General features: G+C 32.2%; 1 protein-coding gene across 1 annotated transcript; it reads right to left on the reverse strand.

The window, feature by feature from the left end:
• Window positions 1-6,784: 6,784 nt before the first annotated feature.
• LOC148278447 (uncharacterized) lies at window positions 6,785-14,202 on the reverse strand. The gene is made up of 6 exons (XM_088231391.1): window positions 14,194-14,202; window positions 13,551-13,673; window positions 12,139-12,446; window positions 11,521-11,778; window positions 9,912-10,135; window positions 6,785-8,251 (listed from the first exon to the last, which is right to left on the reverse strand). Exons 1-6 carry the CDS (start codon window positions 14,200-14,202, stop codon window positions 8,061-8,063), a joined length of 1,113 nt encoding a protein of 370 aa, XP_088087517.1. The 3' UTR covers window positions 6,785-8,060.
• Between the last annotated feature and the right edge of the window lie 6,414 nt (window positions 14,203-20,616).

Consider the following 20,616-nt stretch of genomic DNA (forward strand, 5'->3'; position numbering starts at 1 on the left):
TGATGTTTTAGAAATAGAAAAATCACAAAATCTTGTTTCCTAAACATTTTGTTCAATGTATGTAATTCCCGTGCTTATAAAGGAACAGATATATAAATCCACCCTAATTTTACCGTTTCGTGTGGATTTGGACGATACGTATGAAATGGGCAATAATATGCTTAGATTTAATTTTCTTACAGCAACAGTTGATCCTGGGCTCCTTTCACGAGTGCGCAATTCGGTCCTTTAGGACTGGACAAATATTTGGAATGATGACGCCTGTCGGAATCTGATGGTGGAGAACTATTGAGCCTGAACAAATGAATATACAGAAATCAAAACATTTCATTTATACATGGAGAAACCAATCATCACGCACATCTACAACAACACAGAACTGAAAAAACATTGATTCATATAATCCACAAGTATGAAATATAAATATTTGGAAATTTCAAGATATTTCTAATTTCAAACTTAACATATTTTTAATACAGGTAAATAAAAGTCCTAGATGAAGTATAATTAATTACAAATTACATACAAAAAATTGCAACATACAAAAAGACTTCTTTGAGTATAATACGACGTTAGACCTGTTAAACTTAGAATAATATGTACGTAGGTATTATAAATTCACAACATTTTGGATCACTTAAATAAAATATCTAAAACCAGAACTGTTTGACCGAAATCTCTTTTTACACGGTACAACAATGAAATAAAAAATATATTTGAACGGCAATTTTACAATGCATAATAAATTATACTGTTCGTTTTTGGAATCCCATACATCGCTCTTTTACTTACTTGGGGTAAAATATATTATTATGAAAGAGACAGTGAATAAATAATCTGATATTTTATAATCATGTAATATTTTTTAATTAAATTAAGATACAATAAGTAGTGAGCAATTATTTTTTTTTATTTCAAAATTTTTTTGTGCAAGGAAATCTGTCCCCTTTTTTTACTAATTTTTTTTTTACTCGGTACTGCGTGTAACGATCCCCTATGTAAAAAAAAAGTTTCAGTATAATTAGTATTGTTTGTAAATTAGTATTATTTGTTTATGATGTCTTTTATAAATATATAAAAATCGAATCTTGTTTAATGAAATTAAATTAAAAATGAGTTTACCAACGGAATATTTGGTGCATCGATAAATTTTTCGTTTAGTATTGCATCGTTAATGGGCAATTATTTTACTCTAGAAAAATTGCAAAAAAGGTAAAAGGGAAGGTAGTGTCCAAAAATGATAACTACAAAAAACCGTGGCCAACTGAGGAACGCAAATATATAATTGAATAATAAACCAAAACTTAAAATTTATATTTGACATAAACAAAATCTAAATTTGAGTTTGCGACTGACCGAAAGAAAAAGTTTTAAACAAATCTTTATGCATGTTTTGATACGTGGCGCAATAAACTGTACCATTTCTCGTGTATAAACATGGGCATTCAATTACCTGTTTTACATTATAAAATTTATTTTAGTAAAAATTTTGTGTAGGCACGCGCAATTCGTTGTTGTTTTCAGCGTCATTGTGCCCGGGAAATTTTATAATTTTAATGAAATTATAAATTGTCGACAGGGATGGAAAAATTTATATTTTACAGATAATGCGTGATTTAATAGTGTTCATCTTCCTCATATCACATTCGTTAGCGTGTTGGACTAACTTACAAGAGATTTCGGGTTCGATTCCCGACTGAGTCAATTTTTTTTATTTATAAGTGGTAAAATGTTGCGTTTCGATTATTTTGTGTTTTCAATGCGTCTATGGAACAAACGGATTATGTATAATGAGAACATTTTGTATCATCGTTGGAGTATAAATATTGGTTAGTAAAAATATAAGTATTTTTCTCTAAGTACACATTAAATTATTTACTTTAAAAATAAAATTTAAAAAGTAATCTAGAGATTACTCAACCTTATTTGGAACTTCATTAATATCTACCTTATAAAATATGATGAAAGTATTTCTTAAACTCAAGAATAAATTTGAATGTTTTTGTTTAGTATTAAATCGACGTAACGTTCTATGGATGCCACTATTCGATCGAATAGTACTATACCTATCCATCTAAAGGATGCGTGCATCCGAATAGTACGCACGCTATTCAGTGAAGACATTTTGGCTCAAATATAGATCAGATAATTTTCAAAATTTGACCATAGATTCTATCTAATTAGTGCATTAATAGACACGTTTGAATCTTGTGCAGCTTAAGCTTAAGTAACATTTATTGTACCGTGTAATACAAGCATTTTTTAAATGAATTTAATATTAATAAAAAATATGTTTATTTCACCCGGTAACCAAACGTAAAAATTAATATAAATGTTTCAAAATATTTACAAAACGAATAAATTGTATTGAAATCACAAAGGTGTTTTAGAAAATACGAAAAAAATAATGTAAAAAACTGAAGCATTCTTCAAAATTGTACGTTTAGCTATACAAAAAATTATTTCTTTTTAAAGGTGCATTAAAACTAGCAGTCCTAGAAAGGACACCACGTTTTTAAATAAGTGGCGTTCATTTAACACCGATTCTTATTAAATATATTATGCAAACATTTCCCAATTATAATAATTTTTTGAGAAAATTTTATCGGTTTTCCTACTTTTCCTGTGTCTATGCCCACTTAATGTTTGCACTGTTTCTATGTGCTTACGATAAATTAACTACCATCAAATTTTGTTTTTTATTGTTTTTTATTTCATCAAACTAATGAAGTAAAAAAAAAATACGACCATCTTACTAGCGTATACTTTGATTTAAACCATCAAAAAACTTTTTTACTCTCAAATATACTCGAATAATTACTATGGAATTATGTCTAAAGATAGTTTATCTAGTTGTCTGATGTATATCTAAATAAAGAGTCGTATATTTAAATTTGTTGATTACCTACATTTGCAGTTTGTATGATAAAACATTGCTATATCTATCATATATGTATGTAATTTAATGATTTGAGATATGTTATGTATGATTTAACAAAAGGAAATGCTACTTCAAAAGACCACAGTAATATGCAATATGCTAATTTTTGTTTATTTTAAATTAGTTTTATAATGCTATATCCGTTTACATTGTGATTAACACAATTTTTAAATTTGTCTCTCAAGAGTATTTTATCAACTGACAGGTCACTGGTTATCTTTCCTTGAGAAAAGATAAATTATAACTCTTTTAATATTTCTTACAAATAAGAATATGAATGGGTTTGAAAGTTAATTTGAATAAACTTTTCGAATCGAATCAAATTTTTAATAAAACTTTTAAAAATCTGTCCCTTCTGGAAAACTTTGGGTGAGCAAATGCTTGAATAAAGACAATCACATGACAACAATAATTAAAATTAAATTATAGTAAATAACTATAGAGAATAATAGTAAAAACATAGTAAATGGCAAACAAACGGCATGCTGATTTTTTTTTAATTTGAAAATATTGACAGCAGAAAATTAAAATTGAATTTGGATAAAGTTACGTGATTCAATTTTACTAACAAATTTTTGAAATATGTTTTTATCAATTTAGTTCCCTAAAATAAATGGATAAATATAATTTTATGTTGTAATTTCGACTTACGTTCCATTTTGAATTAAGTCGGTTATATTTATGTCGATAATGAAATCCATAAACCATTTTTATAACCTTTCTTCTAAAAAAGTAGAAATATATAAAAAAAAGTCATTCATTGCCGAAATTTGCAGATTTTATAATTTTTATCCTATTCATTGAATATAATATTCGGTATAATATAAATGTCAAAATCTCAATCGCTCTCTATGAAACCTTTTTTTTTCAAAACTGAATATTAAATTTATTCATTCGATGACTATGCGGATTATTAAGAACAGGTTTAGTTTTAAAAAGAACGGTTGAAAATTTTAAGTATTTCAAATTCAATTTTAATCACTTTTGCATGTAAATGTTTTACCAATAAATAATTGATAAATTAATTGTCCGTTCGTAAATAGTAATCAAAGACGGCTGAGATTATTATCGGTGATATGTTTTTTTGAACTTCTTGTAAATTATTATTGTAACGAATATAACATGTTGCATATTACACAAAAACATTGACAATATAAGGGAAGTGTTGAATAAAACATTAATTAACTTAAAATATATATCTAAATAAAATGTTATTAGCTAGGGATAGGATTGTTGACATTGACGCGATTTTGTAAAGATTTTTAAGAACGACATTTTTGTAATACTTTGTTTTATTTAACTTACGAATGTGAATTACTTTTCATGGCATCTTCAAATATGTTCAACCAAAATGTATAACACAGAACTAAAAAGGCAAAAATGGGGTTTGATTTTGAAGATAGCTAAATTTTCAATGATTTTTTGTAAAAAAAGTGTCGCCACTTAATCTACAATTTCTGTTAGTATATTTTGAAATGAAGCATTACAAGTTTTACATTATCAAGATAGATCTTAAAAGAGACGATTTTTTTTTAAAGAAGTTCTGGACGTTTAAAAAAAATCATTTGCTGATTTAGGGGATCAATTTACGTATTTTACGATTTGGTAGAATTGAAATCTTAAATAATCATTAAATTAGCATGTTTATAAAAAAATGATAGTGAATGTGCGTAACTGAAGAATGACTAGTCTTTATAAAAGGTTTCGTGAATGGGCGGGCGCTTTCATTTTAGGTATATGCAATTGTAATTCCCACGTGGGATTCCAAGTATAAATTCGTGCTAGATTTTATGAAGCGATAGAGCTGAAGGCTTTGTTCATATGCCCTTCTCAAAGAATCTCTAGTTCTTAATCTTTCAAAATAGTGAAATCTCTCAAATCGTAGTGATTATATTGAATACACAGGCCTTACGAGTGTAATTACAAAACCATTGTCACTGTACAAGTCAGTATTCAATTGCAAAAATGCCAGTATTGTACGGATCAGAAAGAAGACACACTTAACCGCCGTGCCTTGTCTGTCCAACACCAAAAACCGTGAAAAACTAAAACCGTTAGCAATTATCATTATACAACCTTGAGTTCTTGTCAAAATCTTGTATATTTACAAAATCGCCATGCGCGGGGTGTCAAAAGCATCAAGCGGTGAAGTGGGGAGAGGCATGCGGGACAACTTCTAGATAGGTGCATACTTTGTCGTTTCTTTCTTGGTCTTGTGTCGTCGGTTCACCTTTTCCATAAGTGCCGGATCCTTGGCGCCGGGCCATGGCAAGTCGCTAGGCGGGGAAGGTTGCACGGGTGATGGCTTGGCGTAAGCGGCAACTTTGTTGCACGACGGTATACTAGCAACGGCAGAAAATAAACACAACATTTGCCTTATTGAGTTGTCAAAGCATTCGTCGATACATTGTAAGCTGGTGAACATTCACACTTAACAAGATGGACACAGTTAAACATATTGTAATTATTTATATTAAGTTACGACGAATCGATTCTTCCGAATATTTTTTAATCCATTCACTCGCTGACTTTAGACTGCCATTTTTAGTTAATTTTACTATTTTATAAAGTAAGACAAACTTACATATTTGATGAGGAAGTTTGGTGCTATCGGAAATTCAATTTTCGTTTGATAACAATGTCATCTGCCAAACTAAAATTGAATGGCGATGCAATTGCGTAAAAAATGTGTATGCCGTCAACATTTCCCCTTTCTCGTCAATTATTTTCGCCTTTAGACCGCGAATGAAAAAAGCAAAATGCAGCATGAAACCCTTGGCGAAAAAAATTGACAATTTATTGAAGTGTCTGAAATACTGTACGACAAATACCAGCGAAGACAAGGCATGTTATTTTTAGTTCTTGACAGCAGATGTTCTTTTACAGCCATTACTTGAGTATTTTTGTCTCAATTAACTTTCTGATAAAAATTGAACGAAACATTTAACCCTAACAACATTTTAAGCTTTCAAAGTGCATCTCATTCATACAATCAGTACATCGAATCATATTAGAACAATATAACCATGCAACTTTTATCAGCACATTGTTGGAAAATGAAGAAGGAGACAAAAAATGAGCATGATTGCTGTTTGTCTTATCAAACTTTTTTTAGTCGCGTAATAACATCAAACATATTATATGAACATTAGAAGCATATAGACAGTATGGACACTGAATAGACAAAATCACATCAAAATTGAACGAATCATTCGAACCATACATCGATCACCCGACTGGACGAACATTTATATACATACATAAAACAGGAACTTTATCTAGGTTATAAATTCATATTAAGCAAAAAAGAGCGTGTCACAAACACAAAATAACAAAAACTTTTAAATGTGTCACAAGTTGTACTTATAACGTACCTGTTTTTTTATAGAATGTAAAGGCGAATATTTTATATTTTAAAAATAAATGTGCCTAGATTCATTCATTCTTAGGAGAGCTGAGGTGATAAAGAGTGCTCAAAATGATTGCGTACATATATGATAGACACAATGTCATTATGTGTGTGTATAAAACCATTTATGTATTATGTCGTAATTATTTTAGAAACAATATTTTTTACCCATAAAACCAAAATTATTTTGTGTCTACCTGTGGTTTTATTCGTGCAAGACTGTTATATCGAAACTATGATAAAATTCATTGAAATATTTTTAATTGTTGATTAATATTACATTCATTGTTGCTTTAGATATATTTCATGTAAATGTTCTTCTGCGCGTTAAATAATTTAAACATTACATAATTATAAAATGGACATTTCTGGAAAGTAAATAAGTTGTAATTTTTGCATATTCTCAACGTTTATATAAGTTTCATAAAACTAACTTTGTTCTTTTTTTTTCTTATTTTAAGGCATTGCGTATAAATTTTAATACGTTTACGAAACAAATCGTTAAAATAATAATATTTACAGTACCCTGCAACAGTAACCTTGTATAAACCTGTAAAAAACTGGTCATTTTAATTAGTTTGCTTAAATAAAAAACATTCTGTTCCATGAATGAAAATTGAATTCAAACTTTAAAGTTTTGTACATTGAATGGTTTTTATTGTGTGGATGTTTACAAAACTATGTGAAATGGACTTAAAATTAACGTGAATTCTCGGTATCGTTTTATCAAAAGTTTACTACTAAATTGGTTGCAAGAGAAAGGGAAAATATTTTGAGAAGGAAATATGGAAGTCTAGGAATTTACAGGGCTTGTGACCTGTCATTGACTGGTTTAAGTGGCCACTTAACACACTGTGTAACATTCACCACTCTTCTGTTGTTTATTTATTTTATTTAACTTTTTGTACGTAACGTTATTTGTACATTGGCGGGCTTATTACCAAATGGAAATTTCTTACAACCAACCAAAAAATGTATAGTTTTATTTTTTTGATTCAAGTTACATAACATATTCAATAGAAAATAAAGATTAAAAAGCTAAAGATTAAGATAAAAATAGAAATAAACGTATTTGTTTATAAACATCCACATTTCCTCAACTCTTAAATCTGTTGACTTTCTGAAGTAAGAGCTGAAACCTTTATCACGTGGGTGAGGTTCATCCGACTGAACCAATTCACCTACTAGGCAACGCCTGAAAACAATTTTCCAATTCTTACAACTCTTCTTATAGTTTAGAGTTAACTTGTTTAAACAGCAATTTTAAGTTAATAAACGTTTAGTTTTATAAAAATGAAACAAAATAAATACCTAGGTGTCTTTTAATGGTTACTACAGTAAAATACTGCGTTTTATAGCTACAGAAATATACATTTTACTTTGTAAAAGGACACATCGAGAATATTTGCCGCATCCATTGATGTCATTTATAATTTATTATCATGTATCAAAGCCAATCTTCTTTGAAATTCTTTAAGTCTGCTGCAAATCCTAAATTTAGAAACTCCGATTTGTAATTATTAAGCGCACATATAAATTCTGCATTTACAAAAAAATTAAACTGGTTTATATGGTAGTTACATGCGATACAGTTTTTGATTTCATAATACAAATCGTTAAATACATTTTCGCATACATTTGTCGCCTAGCAATGATTGTGGCAATAACATAAATCGCGTTTTCTCAGCATTTTGCAAATACTTTGAATACTCACTCTTGTTTTATTTCCACGACGATTTCTGCTTCCTTGAAGGCTTCGGTAGATTTCGTGACAGAGTCTTCTTGCATTACTACAGACAGTATTTGCTCTGCCCGTTCTTCGCTCCAATCTACACTCTCTAAAGCGATGGACACTACTCGTTCCGCGATAGTCGCGTACTTATTCTGGAGTTTGGCCTTTACTGTGAACAAAACCACTTTACAGAATCATAAAAAACAAATCAATCTTAGTTGAAATAGCTGTCCGCTAGAAAATGTGAAATGTGAAAAACAGACAGGGTTCGAAAACTTTAAGAAGAGAATTTCAAAGTCTAGGGCACTTACATTTGTTGTGGTTTAAGTAATCACAGAATATTATGTAACGTTTTTTAATAATAAATCAACGATCAAGGTAACTGTGCTAAAACCGTTATGAATTATTCATTAAAAAATATTTTACAGTTTACATGTTCACGAACTTGTGCATTGTGGCTTTTTTGGTATTTATTTATTTTATTTTATTTAAGGGATACAAACAATAAACAATACATATGACGTTGGTATAATAATCACAAATTATGATTTTAGATATTGTTCACCAAATATATTATGTGAACATAGTACGCAAAAATAACGAGAAAAAAAACAGTTTATAATAGATTTTTTTTAATTGGCTAGCTTAATTGAATTCTATGATTGTTATAAAAGATATTAAAATAAATTATTATTTACAGGTTATTATTACAAATTATTTTACCTAACTAGCATAAATGACTATTTGATTTTATAAATTGCGTTACAGTTTTCCTATAAGTATTTTATTTATCGTTAGAGATATAAACATCAGCATTACTTTCTTCATTGTTTTACAATCTTAACATACGTGATAATGCATTAAAGTGGGCCATATTATTATTGAATGTTAGAAGATAAAATATTCTGTACGATCTCAATCGCCGACTGGGGACATTCAGGGGTACATTCTTTACATGTGTAGAATCAACATAACAATGAATTATTTAATAAAGATATATCAAGTCTAAAATCTGTCTCCTAAATTCCAACTTATCTATCATTAGACTGAAGGGTTCTGCCCGGGTTACATTTAAATGTTAGGATACGGAGAATTTTTTTTTTGCACAGATTTAATTAAATTAATGTGAGTTATGTAATGTGGCGACCAGACTACATATCCTAATTCCAAATTACTACAAACTAGTGAATTGTATAAACAAATTATCAATATGTCGGTATGTCCGTGTTAATCCATAATGATTAGCAGAGAGAAAAAATGTAGCAACGGTTGAGAAATAATTACATATTTCACAATAACAATATTAAGAATAACAATTTTTAATAATAACTTTAAGTACATTAAAAAAATATGTAACAGAAATGATGCATATTCATTTACCTAGTTACAAAGGAATTAATATTAGCAATATTTTGAGTTTGTCCAAATTTTTGTAGACAAGGACTGGATTCAACTCCCTGAGAGATAAAGAACATTAAAGAGAAGGTAATATATATGTCTAGGCATCTACAGGGCTTATGACCTGTCAATGGCTGGTTTAAGTGGCCACTTTACATACTGTGTAACATTCACCATTTTGCCCATATTTGAATATCTTTATTCCTTCAATTCTTTCATCTGTTGATGTTTGTGAAGTTAAAGTGCTGAAACCTTTATTTATGCGGGTGAGATTCATCTAATTGAATTGTTTCACCTACATACTAGGCAACGCCTAGTATGTAGCCGGTTTTCTTTGTATACCCACGATATTATACTAATCAAACTTTTCAAATTACGAGTTCATTCATTTTGTATTTGTGTAAGTAAAAAGTAAGTTTATGTATACTTACACGCCTGTTTATCTTCTATGCTCTTCAGCCTCGGGGGTGTTTGCGGAGGTTTGGCGGGCTCGGGATCTTTATTAGTTAAAGAAAGCCTCGGAGGAACGCTGTCTTTCTTCAAATAGCCCATCCCTAGTAATTTCTCACTGGACTTGAGTACATTATTATCCTCACAAGCGAGCACATCTAGAATGAGAGTTTCTTCTGCTTTTGGGAAGACACTTTTCAAATACCTGTAAATTTTAAATTTTATAGTAAATATTACCAAATAAAATATACATTAATTACGCATAATATGTACATAAATACACAACAGAAAGCCTACCTACCCCTTGAAATGAAGACTGTTTTGAGCTGTTAATGTGCATAATATGTACCTACCAGGGGCGAACCGTGTATAGAAGCGATTATGCGCAGCTTACCATTTTATTTGACTATCCATAATAATGTTTTACGGTAACTTTATTTACAGAAAAACAAACAAAAATTACTATTTCTTATAAATCTTATATGTTTTCCAAATAAATAAAAAAATAATAATAAAGCGCGCCCAGCGCCAGCAATGAGTCAAGAAACTAGCCGATTACTCCAGCTTATTTCTTCATACAAATAAGTGTACTATATTTTGAACATGTCAAACCCAGTGGTGGGATTTTTCTCCTAGAGTAAACTTTCAGATTACACAAATTCTTTGAAGATTCTCGATTTGAAAAACAGATTTTCAATCATTTTTTTTTAAGGACTATTTTTCTTTGAGATGATACTTTTGACATATGACTCGCAACACACGTGGCGCTCGACGCGGCCGTTTTTGTCATTTTTTATTTCTAGAACGAATTGGCCAGTTGACATTTCAATCGTAATGAGAATACCTAATACTAACTGAATTCATTGTTTTATTTTATATAAACTTTTATATAAGTTATGTGTTAAATTTATGGATAATATAGCTACACAATATAATATATCACAAAGTTACGTCGATTGAGTTAATTCCATAGATGAGAGTTGTTGTATCACACAGAACCACAGAAAAAATAGTAATTTATAGTAGGTATACATAACTTACATTATATTATGTACCTACTATGTTGGTACAAATAAATTATATTTTTTTACAGCTTACCTGTAAATAAACCTCCGTTCGCCACTGGTATATACATATTAATTTGTTAATGTATTTCAGTTCAAATTAATTTTGAAATACCTACATAGATTAACAAAAAATATCAATTAACCATTTTTTTTTCAGTTATAATGAAAAATCTTTATTAACCATAATACACAGTGGTTATTATTATGGATAACTTATACAGCGCCATTTCCAAAATATAATACCCCAAGGGCGCTTTACAAAGTGTTTATATAAATAAATAAACTTAATTTAAGTAAAACAATTTACTTTGTCATCACATGCTAGGATTTATTAAGACGATTTAGAGAACAAGTGAGTTTTAAGATTGTATTTTTGATAAAAGGTGTAAATAAAAAAAAATTTAAATATTTGGGTAAATCGTTAGAACGCAAGTATTTATTTACAAAAAAATGTGAACCAAAGGAAGCTCATCAAATCATCTCTCGCTAGAATCTTCCATCACATTGTTCCGAAGTTAGGTACCTCAGTTTCATCTTCGGTGATGTATGCGGTCTCGTCCTCGGCGAGCCGACGCAGGTCCCGCTCGCGCCGGAGTGCGGCCGCAGCGGCGGCGACGCCCGCGGCGAGCCCCCGAAGCCGCCCCCGCCGGGGCAGCTGGCCCCCAGCGCGCCCGCCAGCCGTGACAGGCCCGCGGGAGGCGTGCTGAACGGCCCCGGAGTACTGATGGGATGCTTCTCCACCTGTAGGGCGCTTATTACTACCGCTTCACGGTTATAGTACCTAAAACGAGTTGGAATCAATATAACATTTTAATCAACACAAAACTGAAAATAGGGAATTTCAGGATTTTTTTACTTGTCAACAGACTATATAAATAAGCCAATTTTTTTCTAAAGTATTTATGTTTTGTATCATCATTGCTATGGTTTTTTCAAATGTAATTTTTCTCAAGCCTGGGGTTTTATTATGAACCACTCTCGCGGCACGAGAAAACAGTTTTTCTCGTGAATTTCGTATGTAAATACACGAGATAATACGGCCGCGAGAGCGTTTGGAATACCAGCCTTGGGTGTTTTGTACTGTAATTGTACCCTTTGGTCATTTGTGTCAAATATAGAAAAAGCGGAGTTTTGAACTTACTTCTTTAACAAGATCTTGATATGCGTATCACTGACAGTAGGGAACATCGTGCTAATTTTTGTCACCAGTGCATCTGTATCCGTTGCCAGGGTGATGGGGCTGTCTTGGGCTTTATAGCTGATGGTACTGTACACCTTACTGACGGGGCTATCTTGGGCTCGGACTGGACTGTCTTGGACGCGAGCCGGGCTGTCCTGAGCCCTCATGCGGGAGATGATGGGACTCCCTTTAGGAGTCAAGCTTAAAGTGCGTCCCAGGACAGGACTCCCGCCTGATAAAGGGCTGCCATTGGATCTTCCGCCCATTTCCTGCTGCGCGTAGGTAAATAAAAATATCGTATTATTTATTGATTTAAATATGTTTTTTATCTAAAGAGTTATTTGGGGTAAGTAAATCAATTCAAGGATTGAAAATAAAATATAAAATTGAATATTATTATGCAATACGAGGTTCTGATACATGGCATAGGCACTCTCGAAACATTTGACTTTAAGAAAACTTTTGCCTATAATTAATTAACAACTAGTTGAATTTTCGGTCCTTTTTTAAAAATTTCGTCTTTGGTTTGCAACTAATTACATATTCAAAAAAGTATGTTCTGTAATGCATTAAAATGTTATAAATTACGAATTACGATTGCAATGAATGTGGTAAGAGTCAACTATTCAAAGTAGGTACTCTTTTCTTTGAGCATACAGCTTACGTAGAACTACAAAATATAACACTTTATTTAGGCTCATTTAAAAAATAAACTTCATGTTTATTAACGTCTTAAACTTGAATTATGCATATAGATGTTTTTTAAATTGACCTAAATTTAAATTTACTGTCTTATATTTCACTTAAAGATTCTTCTCATCGTTTCTTTGAATCCCTTAAAATAAATATGTGTTTATGTTTTTCCTTTTTTAAAAAAAAATGTTATTACTATTTTATTTTATTTTTACATCTGAGCATGTTTTTCATTCTTTATTTCCATTCTTAATTCTTAATTACTCTTACAAGTTTTCTTCATTTTTAATATTATTTCCATTTGTAAATACTCACTACAAACTACAAACCTTAAAATATATTTTTTTCACTTAAATTTAAATTTTTAAACAACTTTCATTTATGTTTTCTTTTTCCTTCTCTTTTTTATACTTTCATAATTAACATTAGATTTAATTGCTTTTTAATATGGAAACTTCACTGGTCCATTAGAATTAAGTCCAATTGTGTAAAATATCAAACTTTGTAACTGTACTGTATGTTTCCTGAATAAAAGAAAATAAAAAAAAAATATTAAAAAAATACATGGATCATTTTCAAGAGGGTGATAGGATATGTACTACGGGTTTGTGTCGTGGCTCTTTTATGAACATGTTTAAGAGTTTTAATTTGTTTTTCAGGATACGAAGAATAGTACTTACCAATATTTGCTTAGGAATGGCCTTGGGGCTGTACGTGGTGGGGTATGGCGGGGGCTGGAAGGCGTGCTGCGGGGGGAGCGGCGAGGGGTACGGGTACACGAGGTACGGAGACGCGTGGCCCGGCTGCTAGCGATACAAACATAGGGTTATGGTTCATAAATCCTACGTCACAATCTCTGGGTTATAATGACTACATCAAACCAGGTAGGGTTCCTAAGAACGGAAATACATGGAAACCGGTAAGGTTAATGCGATCTACAAAGAAACCATTCGGGATTCTCAAAGACTATGTCGAAACTAGTTAGGATTCTCGAAGCATAGAGTTTTTTGGATTCATAGGATCTACATCCGAGCAGTACTGATGGAGTTTTTAAGGACTACAAGAAAACCACTATACGTTTATGCGATTCACATACAAACCAGAGCCCCATTTCTAATGGGAAGATAACAGAGTTATCTTTATTTATGTTCAAAGCATTGACTTTGCTGTCAAACATCTTAACTAATGTTAGTAAATATTAGTACAAAACATATGTTAACAATATGATAACTCTAATGTTATTAAGTATTGGTAAACAACTACTTACAGACTTTTTCCGTCTACCGGTTTCGAGATGTTTCGACTCTTCTTCAGGATACTCACTATGGACATGTTCGCATGTTCGGACATGGTGATGTTTGCATCCCGTTGCAGGATTGCATGTAATTGATGTATTTTTTCGTAAATACTACGTATACTACGGTGATAGTAAAGGTGAGTTTATTTTAGTATTTGCATGTTGCTGTAGTGAGTATCCTGACGAAGAGACGAGTACGTCTCGGAACCGGCGGACACAAAAAGTCGTTAGTAGCTGTATACCAATATTTACTAATATTAGAGTTACCTTTAATTGTCTCTAAAGCTAAATTGAATTTTTTGTACGAAAATGTTAATATTTGTTCAGAAATTTAAAATGTCTTCGTTGGTAACCTGTAATAAAACATACTTTTAATAAACTTGTAGAGAACAATCTATTTTACCTATGGACAATTTAAGATAACTCTGTTTACTTCCCATGGTTTATCATTTATCATTTATTTATTCATATATATGTACATTACAAAATAAAATATCTTAATTCATACATATAGAAATAATTAGGTAAAATTAGGTATATATAAAAAAAACACATTAGTATACATAATATCCAAAGAATAATATGTTAAAAAAGTAAGAGAATCTTGTAACGAAAAACTCCCTCAGAGACGTGAAAAATGTCAATGTCCAAAGTGATATTGTTCAACATAGAGATAGCCCTTCCAACAGGCATATCCATTGGCAGATTGGTCCTGTATATTGGAATGTGAAACAGTCTATGTTGACGCTGTCTAAGGTAATTATCAGGAACATAAAAGCTAATGCTCCGCATAATTTCAGGGTTGTCAATAATACCGCGCAACAATCGAAAGAAGTGCATTGTTAAATACACATTCCTTCTAGTCTTCAAACTGCTGTAACCAAGCATACCCTGGAGGAACTCGGTGGGATAAAGCCATGGATAATATCCGCACTCCCTCATGTAGAGAAACCGAAGAAATTTCTTCTGAACCCTCTCCACCATAAGAGAGTACTTCAACTCACACGGTCCCCTAATCATCGAGCCACTCTCGAGTCTACTTCGCACCAACGAGTTATAAAGAATTCTCAGTACTCGTGTACTACCAAAAACCCTAGCAGTACGCAAGACGAATCCTAACATCTTCAATGAACTACTACAAACTGTTTCGACCTGATCATGAAATGTCAGGGAACTCACAAAAGTGATGCCTAGATCTTTAACCTTCGCAATCCGCATAAGATTCTGGTCATTCATTCTATAGCGGAAGAATGGTAATCGGGGCTCAGGTGTGGTTCATGACGACTAGGTCGAAACCGGTAACAGATTGTAAGATCTACGTCAAAGTTAGTTGAGGTCTACATTAAGTCCAGGTGGAGTGTTTAAGAACTACTTCAAAATCAAGTGTGGTTCATGAAACTCACATGGAAAATAGTCAGAGTTCATTAGATCTACCTACATCAATATTAGTTATGGACGTTATGGTCCACAAAATGTACACCGCGACTAGGTAGTGTAAGAATGTCTACACCAAAACCCCACCTGATATATAAATGATGGATACATTTCGAAAATTAGAAAAGGTCTTCTAGATATAAGGAACCAAATATCGATCAAACAGCCGCTTCAATAAGGACGAGCGTTTAGGTCAAGGCCAATATAGGTATAACAAGTCATTATTTTTGCAGTATAAACTAAAAATCTCGAATGTGATTTTATATATTAGATATTTATTTCCTTAGATCTATAAGATTAATGTAAAAAACCTACACCGATTTTTCTGTATATAAGATAATTTCGATTATAATTATTTTTATAGTGTTCTATCATAAGCCAGAAATTAATTTTAATTTACGTATTTATGTAAACATGGTTATAAAAACTAATTTACCTGCTGTGGAACAAAATCCACGGAATATTGTTGGTGATTGATGTGATTTTGTTGTGATTTATGTCGAATTCTCGGGTCTTCCCAACTTGTCATTTTGGTTAAGTAATTTATGTAATAGCTAGAAATAACAAAAATAAACTCCATGTAAATTTCGCTTTTTTGCACATCAAACAAACAAACGCGAATACACAAAATATATAGCACATGTACATTTTAGCGCCTAAATGAAGCAAGCGTCAAAAGGTGTTACGCAGATAGTTTGAAACAGGCGCAATGGTAAGATTTAATGGATATTAAAAATATTTTACTTACTGTTTTCCCGATCTTTTGTCGAATTTGCATTCCCATCCAGGGGGGAATATATTTTGATCAATATTTTCAGTCATTTTGTTTGATTTCGTCCGCAAGGCGAACCGTACATACGCTGTCAAGCTCAACACTACAACGGAACGAAATAAAATCAATATTTCCACCCTTCCCAAGCCACGCGATGCGGTCATGGCTACCCCTACTCCTACTTGTGGAAATAATTAGCAATAGCATGGCTAACCCATGCTCATATTATAAATGCGAAAGTGTGTTTGTTTGTTTATTTGTATTTCCTTCACGTCTCAACGGATAGCCGGAAAGGTGAGAAGTAAAATAATCATCACCATCATTCCCTTTCCGCACATAATGGTGCATAGGGCACTGCATTGGTACACCAATCACGGCGTATCTTGATCATTTTTGTTACATGAATGTAAGGTGATTAGTCTTACGCTTCAGGTACCAGTCTTGGGACTATGAAATATTCTAGCGTAAAAACACCCTTTAAAATAATATTTCATAACCACCATGTCGGAAATCGAACCCGAGACCTCTTGCATGGTAGGCAAATGCTGACCATTACAACACGAGGCTGACGAGGAAAATACGATACTTAATTTTCACCACGAATTTTAAAAACAATGAAACTATGAGCAACATTATTTGAAAATGAGTAGGCGGTAAGGCGGGATATCGAAAATAATATATTTTAAATGAATTCTTTAAATTTCTATAATTGACTTTCTTTATCTATGGTTAGTTTGGTTTGAGAGAATAAAGATGCTACGTCACCATAGATCAGTGATCACCACACGGTAGCTCGCCGAGGCTTTTTCGGTGGCTCACGTAGGATATTAAATTTGCCTAGTAAATGTTATTATTGAACTCCGAAAATATATACAAAATGTGCTTAATTTCAACGAAATGTTTAAAAGGTTGCAGTCAACTTTTTCCACAATGAAGGTTGTTAAGAGTAAATATAGAAACAGACTCATAAATTTACATATTGATAATTGCATTCGGATGGGAGTGACAAGGTACTCACCGAGAATTGAAAAAATTGTGAAGGAAATTACTATAAATTATTAATAACATATTGCCATGTATTATATAACTTTTCTGCATTCCATTTTTCTTATTTATATTATTATTTTGTTTATGGTTTTGATTATTTTGTATATTGTTTTTATGTGTGAATAAGTGTTTTTGATTTATACATAGAAGAGTCCCGACTCAACACGGAATTTTCTAACAACTCGGGACACAAAAAAAATATAATTGTGCTCTATGATAAAATTGTGTATTTTTGTGCATTAAATAAATAGATAAATAATTAAAGTATAGGCATCTACAGGGTTTCTGACCTGTCCAAGCCTAAACCAGCCAATGACTAGTCATTAGCTCCGTAGATTCCTAAACTTCTATACTGCCTTCCCTAAAATGTTCTTCATATAATATGTTGTAATATGTTAGTAAATATGTAATGTTAAAATATTAGCATCTCTATGTACCAAGCTAAATTATATCACATGCTAAGCAAGTTAAAATAGCAATAATTAGCATCACTCCCCCTTTCCATTTTCCTGACATTTTTCACCCCCACGAAAAAACGTCCAGTCTTACAGAACTACTATCATTTGCTATGTATTCTTGTGATTTTGCTTTTTGAGGATGACACTAGGCGCAAGTCGACGCGAGTCGACGCCTAGTGGTGAAAACGCGATCACCACTCCGATTTTATTGACTTGTATAATTTTAGCCGAAGGACAGAACCATTTGCTGTCTACGTGTTAGAACTTACGAGGAAGTATTTGACTTATTACGTCATCACAAATATAAGTAAAACTTTACGTATCAAATATTATATTAACGTCATAGTCTAGTAATTAGCGCGTTTGCCTATCATGCGAAAGGTCCCGAGTTCAATTCCTTACAAGGTTTTCATCCTTTACACAGGACCTTGGCTTACATGTCTTTACGTTTATGATTCATATCAATAATTTTAGTTCCTTCCAAATTATATATGGTCGGGTTTCTAGCACAAGTTGGTCACTAACATTTCACTAATTTTGCATATTGCACTATTAAAGCTAAAAACTCATCCCAAATCAACAAATTAAATAAAACCGAATGTTATAAAATATTGTTTATTATATTTATAATTTATTTTTTTTACTTTTTCAACAAAGATTGTTTGACGGCAGCTATGAAGTAATCATAATTTTAGAAAATTCGTACTTATCAGATTGTGTCAGAAACCCGACGATATTATGCTGCCGGGTTTAATAATTTGAGTTCGAGTTGCACAATTTAAATCCGCGCTGTGCAAGCTATCCTTCAAAACGTTAGGTTGGCGTTGATTTTTTTTAAATCCAAAACATAAGACACCTGAGTTTATTGGGTCGTTTGCTTTCATAACAAGCTTTAAGTTCATGAACGGGTGCAGCTAAGTGTCTCGCCTCATTCTGCCTCGGAAGAGCCTAGGGAACTTGGGACACGGGATCGGCGTGGGAAGGTGTGAGAGTGCTGGTTTGCAATACAGTCTCTTGAAGACGTTTTGCTGATACCCGCATGCTCCACTAAGGAGCGAATATGGAAAAGAAGAAGAAATATTCAGTTTAAAAACAGTTTTTTCACATTAATATTTTACTTTTCCTTGACTGGCAACTGACAATCAATCTGATCATTGATCATTTTGCCATCATGTAACAAAGGCACTCCGAGATATTACCACAGATATATTCCTTAAAATATACAATACCGTTATAAGGTCTCTATTGGAATATGGATACATATTTTTGTTTCAAGTCCCCCCTTCACTAAAGATATCAAGCTACTGGAGGAAGCCAAAAGATGTGCTATACAAATTTCCAAAATACTAAAAAGGATGCCCACCACGACAGATTAAAAGCACTAGGACTATCACCATTGGAAGAACGATGGAAAAGAGGACACTTGATCTAAACTTATAAGATACTGAATGATTACTATGACTGCCCCACGCTCGAGATTTATCAATGAAATTCCAACACCAATGTACTGAGTCATAACTGGAAGCTCTATCGTCTCCAATCCTAAGAAAAACTTCATTTTCAGCGGGGTGGTTTCAGACTGGAATAAATTGCTGAGTCTAGTTATCCATTCCATTGCGGTCAACCAGTTTAAAAACCGTTTGGATGCTTTTGTGAAAGGAGAAAAACGCAGATAAAAGCAGTACACGAGATGTGTAAATAGTATAACACAACAATGTTTTGAGTATGTCCAAATGCTTGCAGACTGGCTGGATTTTCTCCCTAAGAAGTTATTTATATTTTAATTTGCTGCAACAGAGAGGGAAAACATTTTGTTTACATTTTTCCGCCAGTCTGCAAGCATTTGGACATACTCAAAATATTGTTGAATAAACTACCTGGTAAAAGTAGAAGAATAAAATAAAAAATTGGAAAATTGTTTCCAGGCGATGCCTAGTAGGTGAATTGGTTCGGCCGGATGAATCTCACCCACATGATAAAGGTTTCAGCTCTTTTACTTCACAAAAGTTAACAGATGGAAGAGTTGAGGAAATGTGGATGTTCAAACATAGACAGAATGGTGAATGTTACACCGTGTGTAAAGTGGCCACTCAAACCAGCCAATTACAGGTCTTAAGCCCTGTAAATACCTAGACTCCCATATTCCCATCGTAAAAATGTTTTTCCTCTTAGTTGCAACAAATTAATATAGTATTACACAATTAATAAATAGATAAATTAAGTATTCACTTGCGGAGTATAATTTCATTAAAACAACACGGTTTCGTCTCAAACAGATCCACTCTGACAAACTTGGCTCTTTACGAAAACTTCCTTTCTGAGTCTTTGGCTGATAAAGTGTGATAGATTCTATCAACACAGATTTTAGCAAAGCATTTGATAAGGTCTATCATACATTACTTTAGCTTAAGTTGAACAAGGTGGGTGTTAAGGGCTCTCTATATGACTGGATAAAAAGTTATTTGGCTAATCGGTCAATTTGTGTAAAAGTTAAATATATTTCTCCTAACAAACTCATTGCAACAAGTGGTGCTACTCAGGGATCACACTTGGGTCCGATTTAGTTTATTTTGTTCATAAATGATATTTTGAATATTTTTGAAAATGTCGAGATTCTTATGTTTACCGATCACCTAAAAATATTTAAAAGGATCCATAATGTAGCAGATAGCATGGTTTTACAAAAAAATAAAGATTGTCTCTGTCTTTGGTGTAAAGAAAACAACATTTTCTTAAAT

This window comes from Micrasema longulum, unplaced genomic scaffold, assembly GCF_059751315.1.
Source record: "Micrasema longulum isolate JH-2025_06_02 unplaced genomic scaffold, ASM5975131v1 h1tg000880l, whole genome shotgun sequence".
NCBI lineage: Eukaryota > Metazoa > Arthropoda > Insecta > Trichoptera > Brachycentridae > Micrasema > Micrasema longulum.